The sequence below is a fragment of the Neomonachus schauinslandi genome, chromosome 16 (assembly GCF_002201575.2).
Source record: "Neomonachus schauinslandi chromosome 16, ASM220157v2, whole genome shotgun sequence".
NCBI classification, from domain to species: domain Eukaryota; kingdom Metazoa; phylum Chordata; class Mammalia; order Carnivora; family Phocidae; genus Neomonachus; species Neomonachus schauinslandi.
The window spans coordinates 47,311,677-47,327,045 of NC_058418.1; the positions used below are offsets into that span (position 1 = coordinate 47,311,677).

The window sequence follows — 15,369 nt, forward strand, 5'->3', positions numbered from 1 at the left end:
TAACTTTCTCTTCTTGGAGACAGCACTCTTGAAGCTCCAACCTGGATGGGTCTGTCTCTCAGTCTGCCATGTGGATCTCCCTTTACCATCATCCCGACTCCCTGCCTTCCTGGATAGGCTGAAGGTTTACTTTTACACGTGACTGATCATTTGGGGGAGGATTCTAGGTTAGAAATCATTTTCTGGAGACTTCCAAAGGCACTGCTGCATTGTCCTCTCCTTTCCAGTATCTGGTTCACCGTTCCTGAGAAGTGTGGTGCTGCCCATATTCCTTATCCTCTGTATGAGGCCTGTTCTCTCTCTCTGGAAACCCCCAGGGTACTCTCTTTATCCCGGGTCTTTCTTCACTCACTACACTAGGTGCTTCATGGGCCCTTTCAAGCTAGAAAGCTGTTTGCCTTCTCTGGAGAACGAAAATTCCAGATTTTCTGTTGTGATATAGGCAGGCTCATAACCTGCTCTGCAAACTAGGAGCAGGGGCCTGGGGACCCTAAAAAAGCCATCAAACAATACTCCTGTGTTTAGTCTCACCTTTGTGCCACTTCCAGAGGTGCCAAGCATCACTAAATCCTGAGCCATCAAGGGCGGCCAGGGGAGGGGTGGGGGCTGGAGCAGGGTGGGGGTTCTGTCACATGTGGTACTGGTGTGGTACTGTTTTTCTGCCTGTCAGTTTAGGCCCCATAAAATCAGCTACTACTAAGCTATCTGCCTCCCTGGTCCCAAATGCTATCAACAACATGATTCTCTTTGCACGATTATGCCTTTTCAGGAAAGCTCTGGATAGACGCTTTGGGGAGGGGGGGCTCTGGGTGAGAGAGGAAATCAGTGTGTGTTCAGACTACCCTCTCTGGTGGTCTTCCACGTCACCCTTTAAAACTCTTCTCTTAGCTCCTTTCAGATCACACTCTCACTTTTCCTCAGAACTCACTGGTGTCTCCTTCTGAGTCTGCAGATACAAGCTTCTCTCAAGACCCAGAATGGGTGAGCTCTTGCTCTCCCTGTACTCTTCCTTCCCACCCCAGGTCCCAGGTCAATGTACCCATTCTCACAGCTCCAGTACCACCTACATGCTAAAGATTCTCAAAATTGCTAGTTCTCGCCCCAGGCCACCCTTTGAGCTCCAGATTCCATTTGGCCGCCTACATGACTTTACAGTCTGGCAGCTCATACACATCTCCAGCTATCCCAAACAGACCTCTTAATTTTCTTTCAGCCTCTTCTATCTTAAAATATGGTGCCACCACCTACCCAGGTGCCCAAGCTAGAAACCCAGGAATCATCTAAGCTTTGTCCCTTCCCCTCAATCCCACAACCAATTTGTTATCATTATATGTGGAGTCTACCTCTAAAAAGTATTTTGAATCTACCCCCTCTCTCTACCTCCACTGACATCACCTGAGACTAGGCCATCGATCTCCCTCTGACTACCCTAACAGTCTTCAAACTTCTACCCCACCCTCCCCCAAACCTTCTTTCCTATAACAGCCAGTGATTCTCTTAAAATAGAAACCAGAGCATGTCACTTACCTCTTAATACCCTTTGAAGCTTACCACTGGACTCAGAATACAATCCCAATTCTGAACCATGACTGGCAAGTTCCTAATTACCCTACAGTCTAATCTGGTACCCTTTTCGCTCACTGTGTTCTACCCACTAGCCTTCCTTCACTAGTTTAATGGGTGCTGCTCTCTGTAGATGGCTTCTCATCCCTCCACCTCAGCCCCTCAGAAAGGCCTTCCCCGTACACAGCCAGACATCACCTGGAATGCTCCCTTCCTGCTCTCCCTGCGCCAACATCGTTGATCACAACCTACGGTTATTTAATTTTCCTCCCCCACTAGTCTGTGAGTTCCATGAGGGGAAGGAATGTGCTACTACTCTGCCTCAGAGGAGCTCGGTACATCTTAGCTGAATATATGAATGAGCACCCCTCCTTCAAATCAGTATCTGAGTACCGTATATCAAACGACTTCCACTTAGAAGAGAAATGTACTCTTGTCATGAAATACAAGGATTTTCGGAAGGTGAGAACAGACTCAAAATGCTTCAGAAATTTCTGCCTCTAAGTGAGAAGCTAAAAGACTTCACTCCAAGTCTTACATTCAGAGACAAAATAAATGATAGGACCTTTCAGATAGTGACAGGAAAAGAAAGAAATTCATATTCACCAATCCCTTTGTGAGGATCAGGAGGACAGGAGACAAACTTCAGCACCTCAGCTCGTTTCTCTCTCAGACCCCAGCGATAGAGGATTTCTCCATAGCATTTCTTAAAGTCATCAAATTGCTGGGTATTGGCGGGGTCCAGAAGCCTGGATAAAACTCAAAAGATTTCCTGTCAGTTCCTTTAAAAAAACCAAGCTCAATACCAAATGAACTTAACATAGCTTTCTTACAGCAAGAGTCTTGACTTTGGGGAATCTAAGCGTTATGAAAATTGCAGCTCTCACCGGGGAAGGTTGTTACCTTTTATTTTTATCATGCTGATCACGTTCTCGCTCACGGGGATCACTGTAGGTAAGACTCCCAAAGCGGATTTCTTCTGGAGAAGACTCTCCCCAAGGTGAGGAGACATGTTCTGCCTCTCTTCCCGCTGAAGCAAATCAAATGGGAAGGGAAGAGGGAAATTAGAGAAGGCTTGGAAAGTGTCTGAAAACTCTCATAATGCAGAGTGTGCTCAATTTAGTCACTGGAAGAAAAATAAGCTAAGCTGAAGATGCTGAGAAATATAACTAAGCAGAACTCTTTCCTAGCCTTACCTTTTTATTTAGATATTTACTGTTAAGGTAACCTGATAACTAAGTACACACATAATGATTAAGCAGCAAATTATGGTACAGTGATATAAAATATTAGATAAAGCAGTCATTATTGATAAAGACTTTTTAAATGACGTGAGAAAATGTTCATGATAAAATTAAAAACAGAACACAAAATCATATATATAGAATGACCCTTCACACACACACACACACACACACATACACAGATTGGGGAAAATGTTTTGGAATGTTAATAGACATTACTTCTAGGTGGAGGTTCAGTGATGATTATTTTCTTCTATAATGCTTTTTGTAATACTGGGCATGTATTACTTTTTTTTAAGATTTATTTATTTGAGAGAGAGAGAGAGAATATACATGTACACACACACACACGTACAGGGCAGAGAGGCAGAGAGAGGGAGAGAATCGCTAACAGACTCCCTGCTAAGTGTGGAACCCGATGCAGGGCTCAATCTCACAACCCTGAGATCATGACCTGAGCTAAAACAAAGAGTTGGACACTTAACCAATGGGGGCCACCCAGGTGCCCCCATGTAATTACTCTTATAACCTTTAAATTAAAGGAACAAGATTTCTGTCTTTCCCACCCCATTCCCCTAAATGGGTTTTCCAGGAAAGAGAAACTTCATTTTGTTGAAACATTATAAAATTTCAAAACATTTTAAAGTTACATAGTTTTAAAATTATTTTGAATATAATAAAATGAATTTTCCTGACTTCTTGTGCAAATGGTACTGTTAAAATGTTTTTCTGCATGACACAGAATCATTGTTGGCAAGACAGTGATATTCTCTCAGAAAATTATTTGACACTGTACTTACTGGCCACAAACTTCTGTTTTTTTGTTTGGGTCTTCTTTTTTTTCTTAATACTTTGTAACTCTTCCTATCAAACTACTGTAACTACGACTTCTTTGCCTGCCCCTCTAACAGGCATCACCTCCTACCTCAAAGTCTCTACATGTGTAGCTTCTATTCTATAGACTGGAAAACTAAATCACCAAGCTCACTCAAGTTCTATATAAAATAAGAATAAATTCTAAGAAAAAAAAAAGAAAATTAAGATGATTTTTAAAAAGAAATTTCAAAAATCCGGAAACCACAAGTACACTTATTCGTTAAATAGACCTTTATGGCCAGCTGGAATCAGGCTGATCTTTATTTCTCCACACTGAAACGAAGCATGGGGGAAGCAACAGCTAACAAGAAGTAGCAGATGACTGGGGTGGGGCGGGGGAGAAAGAATGAGGGTTGGGTTTAACGGGTAAACACTGAATGTGAGGGAGAAAGAATGAGGGTTGGGTTTACCGGGTAAACACTGAAGTCCCACTGTCAGTCTCTCAAGGTTACGAGTTGAAAAGCAACCCAGCCAGGCACAAAGACATACCAGAAACTGGCCTGTTCAAGTCCAGGCCTTGCTAACTACAGCATCCCCATCATATTAAATTTGGAGAGAAATGAGAAGCAAGGTAAGTATAGAGTGCATCTATTAACTGGAGCTGACACAGTAACAATTCAGTTTTTAGAGTACCAGAAATCCAGTGTGGCCAAGTCAGCACCATACCAACCTATGTTCCAGCCGCCAGTGTTGAACCCTGGGTCTGACATGCTTGAGCAGGAGCCCGAGGAAGTAAAGCTGGGCTGCAGGACGAACAGGAGCAGAGTCAGAACATGCTTCCCTTTAGGAGAAGTCAAACACAACACGCAAGGCCGCAGGCTTACATATCGGCTGTGGGACACCACAAGGTTAGAGGACCGGCCAGGAAAGGGTCCGAAGGGGTTTGGTATTCCCTGAGGCCGAGACTGGGCTTCAAACACACTGCACAGCATGGCCAACGTCTGGACGTCCCGGAGTCGGCAGTAGTGAGCCAACCTGGAGGAAAAGATGGGAGAAAAAAAGTCAAGAGAAGAGAAGGAAGAAGGATAACTGTCACAGTTGTGGTGGGTTGCTGACAAAGGGATAGAAGGGAGGTTTCTTAATTCTGCTTCACAAAATTGTCAGGAAACAGGGCTTTCTACATATCTAGCAGACTGTACTTTGAGTATGGCTAAATTTGTTTTGGAAAAGAATGTACCCAAGTATTACAAATGAGCTGGATAACCCATCTGAAAGCTTCTAGTTGGCAGCCAGGCATGGCTCAGACTTGAGTGTGGCTTCTCCAAGAACTAAGTGGACTAAACTAACATCTGAATGAGGCCATGCATGTGCTCTTGGTCTCCCCAACTCCAAGAAGGATCACTCTTCACTCGTAACCTAACGCTACGTGAGGGTGCTCAGAACACTGTACCACCACCATGGTATGGAGAACTGGCAAAAGACACGAAGGTGGAATTATGAATATGAGCTATTAAATAAGAATAACAAGGAATATTTTTAGCTTTTAGGTACTCACATCCTCTTGCTCCTTTTAGGACCACTATGCTCGGATGTGAGGTAGGGATCAGAACGATTTGGACTTTGTGATGGAATGATACTGATAATTTCCTACCAAGCCATGTATGGTATTTCTTAAAGTGTTTTCATACCATCATACTTGAGCCTTATGTGATGTGGGTAGAACCACCATTATCATCCCTGCGTCACCATGAGGCGACTGAAGCTTCAGCACAGGTCCCACATCCTCGACCTGAAGGAATTAGAGCTTTTCTGTCTCTCTGTCAGGCTCTGAGCCTCATGATTATGAAGATTCAAGTGGTAAGCCATTTTCACATTGTATTTCCAGCTCGCCACATTAAAGTGCAATAAATCCAACACAAATTCAGTGTTTCCATAAACTGCCAAACAGGGTAAAAACATCATTGCCCTTGGAAAGCATGTAAGTCAACACGGAATTAGAGAATCTGCTCTTGGGAGCAAAACTCTACAGCACCCAAGAAATTTAGCATTTCAAGAGTTCAAACTTCTGTGTTCAGACTGGTGTAACATGGGCTAAAGCATAAATCTCTAAAGGACACAAGAGTCTCGAATCCTTGTTGTAAATGACTAATATTGTCTACTTCCTTCTGCTATAAGAAGTTAGTTCTGGGGCGCCTGGGTGGCTCAGTTGGTTGGGCGACTGCCTTCGGCTCAGGTCATGATCCTGGAGTCCCTGGATCGAGTCCCGCATCAGGATCCCTGCTCGGCAGGGAGTCTGCTTCTCCCTCTGACCCTCCCCCCTCTCATGTGCTTGCTCTCTCTCATTCTCTCTCTCTCAAATAAATAAATAAAATCTTTAAAAAAAATAAAAAAGAAGTTAGTTCTGCACAGAAATTATCGTAGCACTAACGGGAAAGATCTCACTTTTTCCCGTTCCTCATATCCCTTCAATGAAAATACTGCAAGTGTTTACAGACCTAAAATTCACATCACTCATTTTCCTCACTTTTAGCTCTCAAAACCTACAGGGACTCCAGCAGCTGTCGCCCAAATGGATGTCGAGCCCAGGGTGTTTCCAAATCCGGGTCAGACTTGGGACCAAGGCAAAGATCTGTAGCGACTGTAGCCAGCGACCAAACCTGGAACAGATCGAAGAGAAACACTTGAAGTCAGACTGGTGAGAAAAGGACCAGGAAGCACGAAAGAACCCCACCTTCCTCCACACACAGCCTAAAGCCTTGCTGCTCTGAGGACAACAAAAACTGGGAACATTAGGTCCCCTTCCAGACATACTGAATCAAAATTTGCATTTTAACAAGATTCTCTGGGGACTGTAATGCTCAAGAAACACTAGTCTTAAAAAACTTTTATTAAGCAAATTTCAAAGAAATGACACCACGCATTAACCCCAACGGGTTGTCTCAAGTGACTTCTGTTGCTTCATTAGTGAACAGGCAGGGAGAGGGGAAAAAAAGCATCCCGTATCACATTTCAGATCTGTCCTTTGCCCAAGTAAAGGGAAACTTTGTTGCTTTCATTACAAAAGTTTCAGTATACTCTCAAAGCTAAAGAAAAATAGGCCAGGACAAAACAGACTTGACTTTCTTTTTGTTGACATCAAGTCTGAGGAATATCTCCAAACTTGAAATCATACAGGGCTTGGGGTCATCAAGCAGAAACTAATATCCATTAGGTGTCTATTAACTCCAAGATTCAGCACATGCTAATATTAAATATATCATGCCGTCAACAGAGCCTCCTTCCCTCCACACTTTTTTTAAAAATGGAATACTATTGGGAAATCTTTCTTAGTAGCAATATATCATTGTATGCCCACTAACTGGAAAACACTATCCTAGACTCTGTGAGAAACTTGAAAAGAAGAAAATACAGACTTTAATCGAGGAGTCTATAATCTAAGAAAAAAAAGAATAAACAAAAATACTGAAAAATGGGTAGAGAAACACGTCAGATATGTAAAAAATCAATTAAATTAGGTGGCACCAATATACTCAGGCACCCAAGTATTGATTAAGACAAGATACATGAGGTTTACTTTTATCTCTATAACCAAGGACCTACTTGAACAGTTGATGAGAGAAGTTATGTCTCTCTGGGATAGGACAGGATGTTTATTATTCTGGCTCACAATTTAGGTATGCTCCTTCCTCACTTTTTAAAAAAATATTTATTTATTTTAGAGAGAGAGAGGGAGAGAACGTGGGAGAGGCAAAAGGAGAAGGGGAGAGAATCTCAAGCAGACCCCTCTGTTGAGTGTGGAGCCTGGTGTGGGGCTCAATCTCACGACCCTCAGATCATGACCTGAGCCAAAACCAAGAGTCCGAAGCTTAAAGGATTGAGCCACCAAGCACCCTGTTACTTCCTCACTTTTAATATACACTTCCTAAACGGCTTTGACAGGAATAGTTGACACTTGGGTTTATTTCTGCAACTCTTTGCAAAACAACAGACACATCATCATCAACATGTGCATAAAAAAGAACAAAAAAAACATTCTTCAAGCATTTGCACCGATGCCATTTCCGTCCCTTTACAAGTACCATGCCACAAATGATGACAATAATTACAGGAACAGAGTGGCGACTGTCCCATATATTGGATATTTGTCATCTAGCAGATATGGGTATGGGAGTTTTACATATATGACCTTATTCTTTCTCATCGGTACTAGAATCAGGACTATTTCATAGTTGAGGAAATTGAGGTTCAGAAAGATTAAGTGCTGGCCAGGATCACACAATATTTTTTTTTTTAAGTAGCATGGAGCCCAACGTGGGGCTTAAAAATCATGACCCTGAGATCAAGACCTGAGCTGCGATCAAAAGTTGGATGCTTAACCAACTGAGCCAGCCAGGCACCCCTTAAAGATTTTATTTTTAAATAATCTTTATACCCAACATGAGGTTTGAACTTACAACCCCAAGATCAAGAGTTGCATGTTCTACTGACTGAGCCAGCCAGGCAACTCCCCCGCAATTTTTTTTTTTTTTAATTTTAAGTAAACTCTACACCACACATGGGACCTGAACTCACAACCCTGAGATCGAGAGTCACATGCTCTACTCACTGAGCTAGGCTCTTGAAACAAAGAATTTTTTTTAAGATTTATTTATTTGAGAAGTAGAGAGAGAGCACCGGCAGGAGAGGCAGAGGGAGAGGGAGAGGGAGAAGAGAATCCAAAGCAGACTCCGTGTTGAACTTGGAGCCTAACACAGGGCTTGATCTCATGACCCTGAGATCACAACCCGAGCTGAAACCAAGAGTCGGACGCCCAACTGACTGCGCCACCCAGGCCCCTGAAACAAAGCATTTTTTTTTTTTAAAGATTTTATTTCTTTATTTGACAGAGAGAGACACAGCGAGAGAAGGAACACAAGCAGAAGGAGTGGGAGAGGGAGAAGCAGGCTTCCCGCGGAGCAGGGAGCCCGATGTGGGGCTCGATCCCAGGACCCTGGGATCATGACCTGAGCCGAAGGCAGACGCTTAATGACTGAGCCACCCAGGCGCCCCAAAACAAAGCATTTTTAAAAGTATAAAAACCCCAGCAAAACAGAATTGAGAGTGCAAATGGCAAAGGCACAGATTCCCACACTTATGTGTGTAACAATCACCATGATACCAGAGTAGAAATGTAATAAAAAATTCTCACTACATGCTTAGGATCTTCTCAACTAAGCTCTAATAAGAAAAAGACCCAAAGCGGGGCGGGGGGGGGGGGTGTGCCTGGCTGGCTCAGTTGGAAGAGCATACAACTCTTGATATCGGGGTCATGAGTTCAAGCCCCACATTGGGGGTAGAGATTACTTAAATAAATAAATATTTTTTAAAAAAGAGAGAGAGAACCCAAAGGATTTAGAAAGCTGCTCTAGCCCTGCAGTTTGGCAAAGAAAATGGGATAGGAATTGCAAAATAGGAAGCACGCCTTGAAAGGTCACTAAACCAAAATTATGAAGTGAAAACAATCGGCTCAAAAAGAAAACTCCAGATGGCCATCAGGAGGGATGCACGATACCTGGACAAGGTCCTTCCTTCCAACAAGCAAGGCAGAAGTGGCATTCTTCTGGCATGTTTCTTGAATATCATTCACATTCAATCTGAAATGTAAAAAAAATTAATAAGAAGTTTCTTTCTAGTCTAACCTCCTAAATCAGTGACCCCTGGTTTAACAGACAAACTAAAAACTGCCTCTTTAGTTGTCATCCAAAATGTTTTATCCATGTTGGCCTTAAGCTTTACTCTTGCTACGTAATATGGAGAAAAAGCTTACCCGCAGCTCAGGCTGGGGTCCGTGCCTGGGGAAGGTGAAATTGTTCACCTCTCTGAAGTCAGGACAGGAGGCCAACCCCAAATGTCAATTTGGCAACCAGCTTTTCTGTGGATTTCCCCAGGCTTAACGGTTGAATAAAAAGGAATTTAAATATGTGCAACACTGTGGTTTCTAACACAGAGTGGTGTGCTGTGTATGTATTACACAATAAACACTTTTTGTTATGTGTTCCAGTTCAAGAAGAAGGCCAGCCTCTGTATGCCTGTCACTAGTCTCCCAACTCCCTACAACCAAAGTGGCTCTGCTTTTAACTGTTTTACAAATAGGTATCGAAAGCAGAATTCTGAGGCCCCCTCCCACCACACATCTATTATAATCTCCTCCCTTTAATTATGGGTGATACCAGTGAATATTGATGGGCTATCACACCCAAGATTAGGTTATTAATCAGTCCACTGTGCATGTGTCAAAAGGGAGATTATCTTAGGTGGGCCTGACCTAATCAGGTGAGACCTTAGAAAGAAAGTGAAGCATCAGAGAGAAACTCCTGCTGGTCTTGAAGATGAAAATCACCGAGTTCTATGTCTTTAAGGAATTAAATTCTGCTAACAACCTGAATGAGCTTGGAAGAGGACTCTGAACATTGGATAAGACCACTACCTGGCCACCTCTATGATTTCAGCCTGGTGAGCCCTGAGCAAGGACCCAGCTAAGCCATGCCCGGCCCCTGACCCATGGAAACCGAGATAATAAATGTATGTTATTTTAAGCTGCTAAGTTTGTGGTACCTTGTTATGCAGCAATAGAAAGCTCACATACTGGTCTCCTCCTAAAACTTCTTCTGAATAAAGGGTTCCAATACTTATTTATTTATTTTTTTTTTTTAAAGATTTTTATTTATTTATTTGACAGAGAGAGAGATAGCGAGAGCAGGAACACAAGCAGGGGGAGTGGGAGAGGGAGAAGCAGGCTTCCTGCCGAGCAGGGAGCCCGACGTGGGGCTCGATCCCAGGACCCTGGGATCATGACCTGAGCCGAAGGCAGACGCTTAACGACTGGGCCACCCAGGCGCCCCTTATTTATTTTTTTTAGGGAGAGAGAGAAAGAGACACACAGAGAGTGAGTGTGCATGGGGGGGAGGGGACGGGGGTGCAGGGAGAGGGAGACAAAATCTCAAGGAGGCTCCACACCCAGCATGGAGCCCGAAACAGGGCTTGAACTCACAACCTTGAGATCATGACCTGAGCCGAGATCATGACCTGAGCCATAATCGAGAGCCAATCGCTTAACGACGGAGCCACCCAGGCTCCCCGAAAGGGTTCCAATACTTTAATATTTTTAAAATACTTTTAAAAAAAAGAAACAAAACCACGTGGATTATGATGACTGTGTGATAAGCATGGCAGACTTACATGTACAGTTCTCCCAGTGATTTGTGAACAGGAAGAAGGCATGCAGTGTCCTGGATGATAACTTTCCCAGCAGCCTTGATCGGTCGATTGCCGGAGTCCGATCCCTCACGCTTGCTTTTCCATCTCCTGGATTTCTGGGGGAGATGACGAGATATAACTAATGGGGACTTTGATGAATGGAAACCTACAGTCGCAGAGCACGTCAGAGTTGGGTCATTGGTTATTTGCAGAGACTCTGCATTACATCATGCCCACAATTATATGAATCAGCATCTGTAGAAAATAAAAGGATGGCAAAGGGCATTGAGCTCTTGGTTCCAAAATCCTAACAGGAACATATGCACCTACTGCAGTGCTACATACATGGTACAGATGCCCAAAAATAGATACCTTGAATCTAGAATTAAAAAAAAAAAAGAAAAGAAAAGAAAAGAAAGAAAGAACAGCAGGTAAATAAGTTAGTAAAGACCCCAAAAATGTGGGAGAAGAGCAACTTTTAAGGTTGGGATCAGCCTTAGGTTCAAAGTTCTTGCCTGAAGCTAATCAAAGGTTTTTTTCTTCTCAGACAGCTTTAATAGGATTTGTTGAAAATTTAATTCAGACACAGCAGTGTGGGCTCTGCAAACCTTAATCTGTGGCAGGCAGACCGAGAAACTTAGCAGCTCAAGGAGAATTACCTGGTTTTTCCTAGCAGGCTTGAATTACTTCTAAAAGTGATCATTTTAGAATGCCAAAAATACTTGAGCAGAGGGACCTGGGTAATGGACACGGAAGATCATGAGCAACTGTCCTATTTCCCCACAGCCTCCCCTACAAAGGAGCCTGTGTGTGGGAAATGAGAGATGTCCTGGAAAGGGAGAATTATCAGCGTAGCCCGATCTGGTATCTTCAAAGTGACAACCAGCCGAGGGAACAATATTCTATTTTATTTTATTGCTGGAAGTTGAAAAGGGGGCCACCAAAGTGATTCAACTCAGGGGGGAGGTGACATACTTATTAACAAAGTTGCTAGGGAAGGGGCCTGCAATCTGGAGTCAGAAAACCAAGGTGTGCTGGTCTTATTACCATCTGTGCTGGTTCAGTATGACCCTGGGTGAGCTCCTTATTTGCTATGAACTTAGTCTCATGTCATCCTCTTTGCTCACTGATAACTATGCCTCAGGATGAGCTCCTTTCCGATCTTGCAAGTCTAATAAGGCCACAGTGAAAAGGTAAGAGTGCAGACTGAAAACATACAATTAAATCAAATCTGTAATGATTATAAATGTATTACAAGCCCTCACGAATTTAGATTAGATCATTACTTATATTACTCACAAATAATTCATTTTCCGCTAGTGATTTTTCTACACTCTTCTATTCATTAGTCATGGTCTATAGTTAGTCGCTTCTGACCAGTGATGTCCCATCTAATCCCCAAAGGTGCCCACAGCATGGAACTTCCTATGGGCTCAGTAAGGGTTATGGAACCTACTAGATCCAGGACACCTGGACTCGGTTCGTGGCAGATGAAGTTTAGCTGAGGTCTCTGAACTTTTTATCATAATTTGTAAATACATGTGCTACATTATCAATTTGGAACTTTGACCCAGTTGATCTTAAGCAGCAATTGAGTTACTTTGTGCTCTTTATTCATACACATCATTACTATCAATACAAGAGAAGCCCTGTCTACTATTGTCCGGCAGCCCTTCGATTCTCGATTTGTGCTGCCTAGTTTCTAAAGAATTACGTACACACTCACAAAAATACTAGCTTTTTAGCCACAAATAGCCTGATGAGGATGCAACTAAGGGGAGAACGGGCTAAAGAGCAAACAGCCTGTCAGAATGGACTGGAGCCAGGTGGTATTAACCAACACAGGACAGATGTTGTCCATGTGCATGAAATAATTTGACGTGACTGGTTGTGGGTAGGGTAATTCTGTGGGCATCTACCAGGCAGTGACTGGAACAGCACAGTGTGGTGAACTGGAACAGGGAGGGTGTTAAGTACACAAACTTTTTCATCCAGGTTTCCAAGAGTTTAAAAATTCCAGGAAACAACACCCATAGGTCCTACATAATTGAATATCTCAAATGAGATTTGGGGTACTGGATTTAAAAAGTTAAGAAAGAAACAAAAGGAAAAGATCTGACACTAAAAAAATTCCACCTGGAATGGAATATGATCCATCTCATTGGTTTTCTGTGTTGGGTGGAAGGCTTCTAAAACACTGTTCCAGGCAGACACTCTGGCTCATTGTTACGAGAGAAAATGAGGAGTGTTTGAACAACTGGGCACTTCACTATAGCTCTATGTGACTAAAAGGTGGAAATAAATGGAGGCCTCATGAGGGATGGGGTCTACTAGCTTTCAGACCACACTGAAAACCACCACAATGTCCATCTTTTTAAGCAAACTTAATGAAAGCAAAATATTAAGGCCCGTGTGCCAAAAGTGGTCCCTTTGCATACAGACTAGCTCATTTAAAAATGTTTTTCCTAGCAGACGTGAATTATTTCTGAAAGTGATCATTTTAGAATGCCAAAAATACTTGAGCAGAAGGACCTGGGTAATGGACATGGAAGATCATGAGCAACTGTCCTATTTCCCCACAGCCTCACCTTCAAATGGCACAGATGGTCTTATATGTGGGAAATGAAAGATGTCCCGGACACGAGTCCAAGCGTATAAATGTATGACTCAGGATTTACAGATTTGTCTGTTATTATGAACAACAGGAGCTCCCACTCGGGGCTGTTTCCTCTCTGCGAGCGTGGGCATTACCTCGGCTCTCTGAAAGAGGGGCTGCTCCTTCCATTCCACAAATGAGAATGTGAGTCTTACTTGAGGCCACACTCCTAAGAGCTGAGATTTGAACACAGGCTGTCAGGCTGCTAAGCCCATCCTTATTAACCTGCTTTCGAGTGCATGATTTTGGATTAAAAAGAAAAGAAAAAAAAAAAGCCCTAAGACTAAGCTATCTGTTACTATGTAAACAGTTTGGTCCATTTTTAAATGGATCCATTTCTGCATATAAGGAGATCAACATCTGATGGTATCGAGTCCTGACACCCGTCTCTACCACTGCTCTCATTTCACTTCTCTGCCAAGTATCCCAAGCACATCCAGAGCAGCACGCTGAATACCAGCAGAGACAAGAGGCGGCCGTGGCTACAGGCTTCATGTGGGGCTCACCGGGCTCAGACCCAGATGCTGTATTTCAAGCCAGGCTCAAGAGCCTGACCCTCACACTCTGTTTCATCCCCTTTCTGGGTGTGGGAGGGGTAGGCACGTTCAGAGGGAAGAGAACGGAGTCCAAAGAGATGCCTTAGGGCTCTTCCCTCTGCCCATCTGTGGTCCTTGGTTACAGAGATGGGGAGAAACAAACCCGTGTGAGTCATCAATAGGTACTTAATGAAAATGTAAAGACAGTGGTCTTGGACAACTCTCTGTAATCATCCTTCACTGAATTATGCAAATCACAGTCTGGATTTCCTGGGACTTGCTTGGCAACTTCTTGAGACAGCAGGCTTCCAGGTGGTTTCACCGATCCGTTCTGAAGTACAGGCGATGTGTGGTAGAAACTCACTAAGCTGCCTCTGAGCTTTTAACAGGAGGTTCGCCACCACTGGGTCACCCTAACCACAGCTGCCACCAAGCCTCAAACTATAAAAGCAATTCTGGGACAGCGCTGTGCATTCATATAATCCAGCAAGGAATAACTGCAAAACATTATCAAAAATCTGTAAGGGGTCATAAAAGGGTTTTGTTTTTTCTCTTTAGTGGTTGGTGGTTTTTAAATACGAAGTACCTCCCCTTCAGGCTCGAGGGGTCTCCCAGTACTCCAGTCTAGTGACTAATTATTCTGGGGATGCAAATATAACAAGGCCACCTAAATAAACACATGCTCAATCTCCAATCAGATGTCAGGGCCTTAGGTCCTCGCTGCTCCCGAATGAGCACAGATAACTTTTCTGCAGCAAAAAGGGTTCATATTCCAACCACACTTCCCCAAGACTTCTTTTTCCCTTACAGCTTGCTGGTGATTTGAGGAATCTCTCATCTGTGCAACTGTCAGGTGACAACAGGCAGAGAACAGCGACACACCAGGCTGAGGTGTGGCTGAACGTCCCAGGTGAGGGAGGGCACTCTGGCCTAAAAGCCCCCGAAACCTCCCGCATTGCTCCAGTCCCACTCTGACGGGCTTCAATGTGGGTGCTTTTCTGTGCAGTAGGATCAGTCCCTCTGGGAGGCAAAGGGCCCTGCGTTTCTCTTGGGTCTTCTCAATGCCCCATCACAGGAAATGCCCCTTCCCCACAGATTTCATAAGCAGGGATTGAGGGAAGAGAGACAAAACGAGACAGACAATTATCACATGATGAGCACCGGGATGCTCCTCTGAACATACCAAGAAGGCGTTCATGGAATCAGAGGAAGGAGGACAGGGAGGAAAGGACTGGGGGGAGGGGAGGCACTGGTGCGAAGAGCACTGAATGACAACCAAGATAGCCAGCTTGCGACCGCACCATCAGTATTACTGCTA

The 15,369-nt window shown here is 43.6% G+C and overlaps 1 protein-coding gene across 1 annotated transcript in view; it reads right to left on the bottom strand.

The window, feature by feature from the left end:
• WDR59 (WD repeat domain 59) overlaps positions 1-15,369 on the bottom strand; it is an 84,184-nt gene that overhangs the window by 5,043 nt on the left and 63,772 nt on the right. Inside the window, exons 20-26 of the mRNA XM_044911453.1 lie at positions 10,842-10,975; positions 9,175-9,256; positions 6,168-6,280; positions 4,508-4,658; positions 4,354-4,426; positions 2,467-2,593; positions 2,170-2,312 (exon numbers count right to left, since the gene is read on the bottom strand). Coding sequence (XP_044767388.1) covers positions 2,170-2,312; positions 2,467-2,593; positions 4,354-4,426; positions 4,508-4,658; positions 6,168-6,280; positions 9,175-9,256; positions 10,842-10,975 — 823 coding nt within the window. The remainder of the gene's footprint in view (positions 1-2,169; positions 2,313-2,466; positions 2,594-4,353; positions 4,427-4,507; positions 4,659-6,167; positions 6,281-9,174; positions 9,257-10,841; positions 10,976-15,369) is intronic.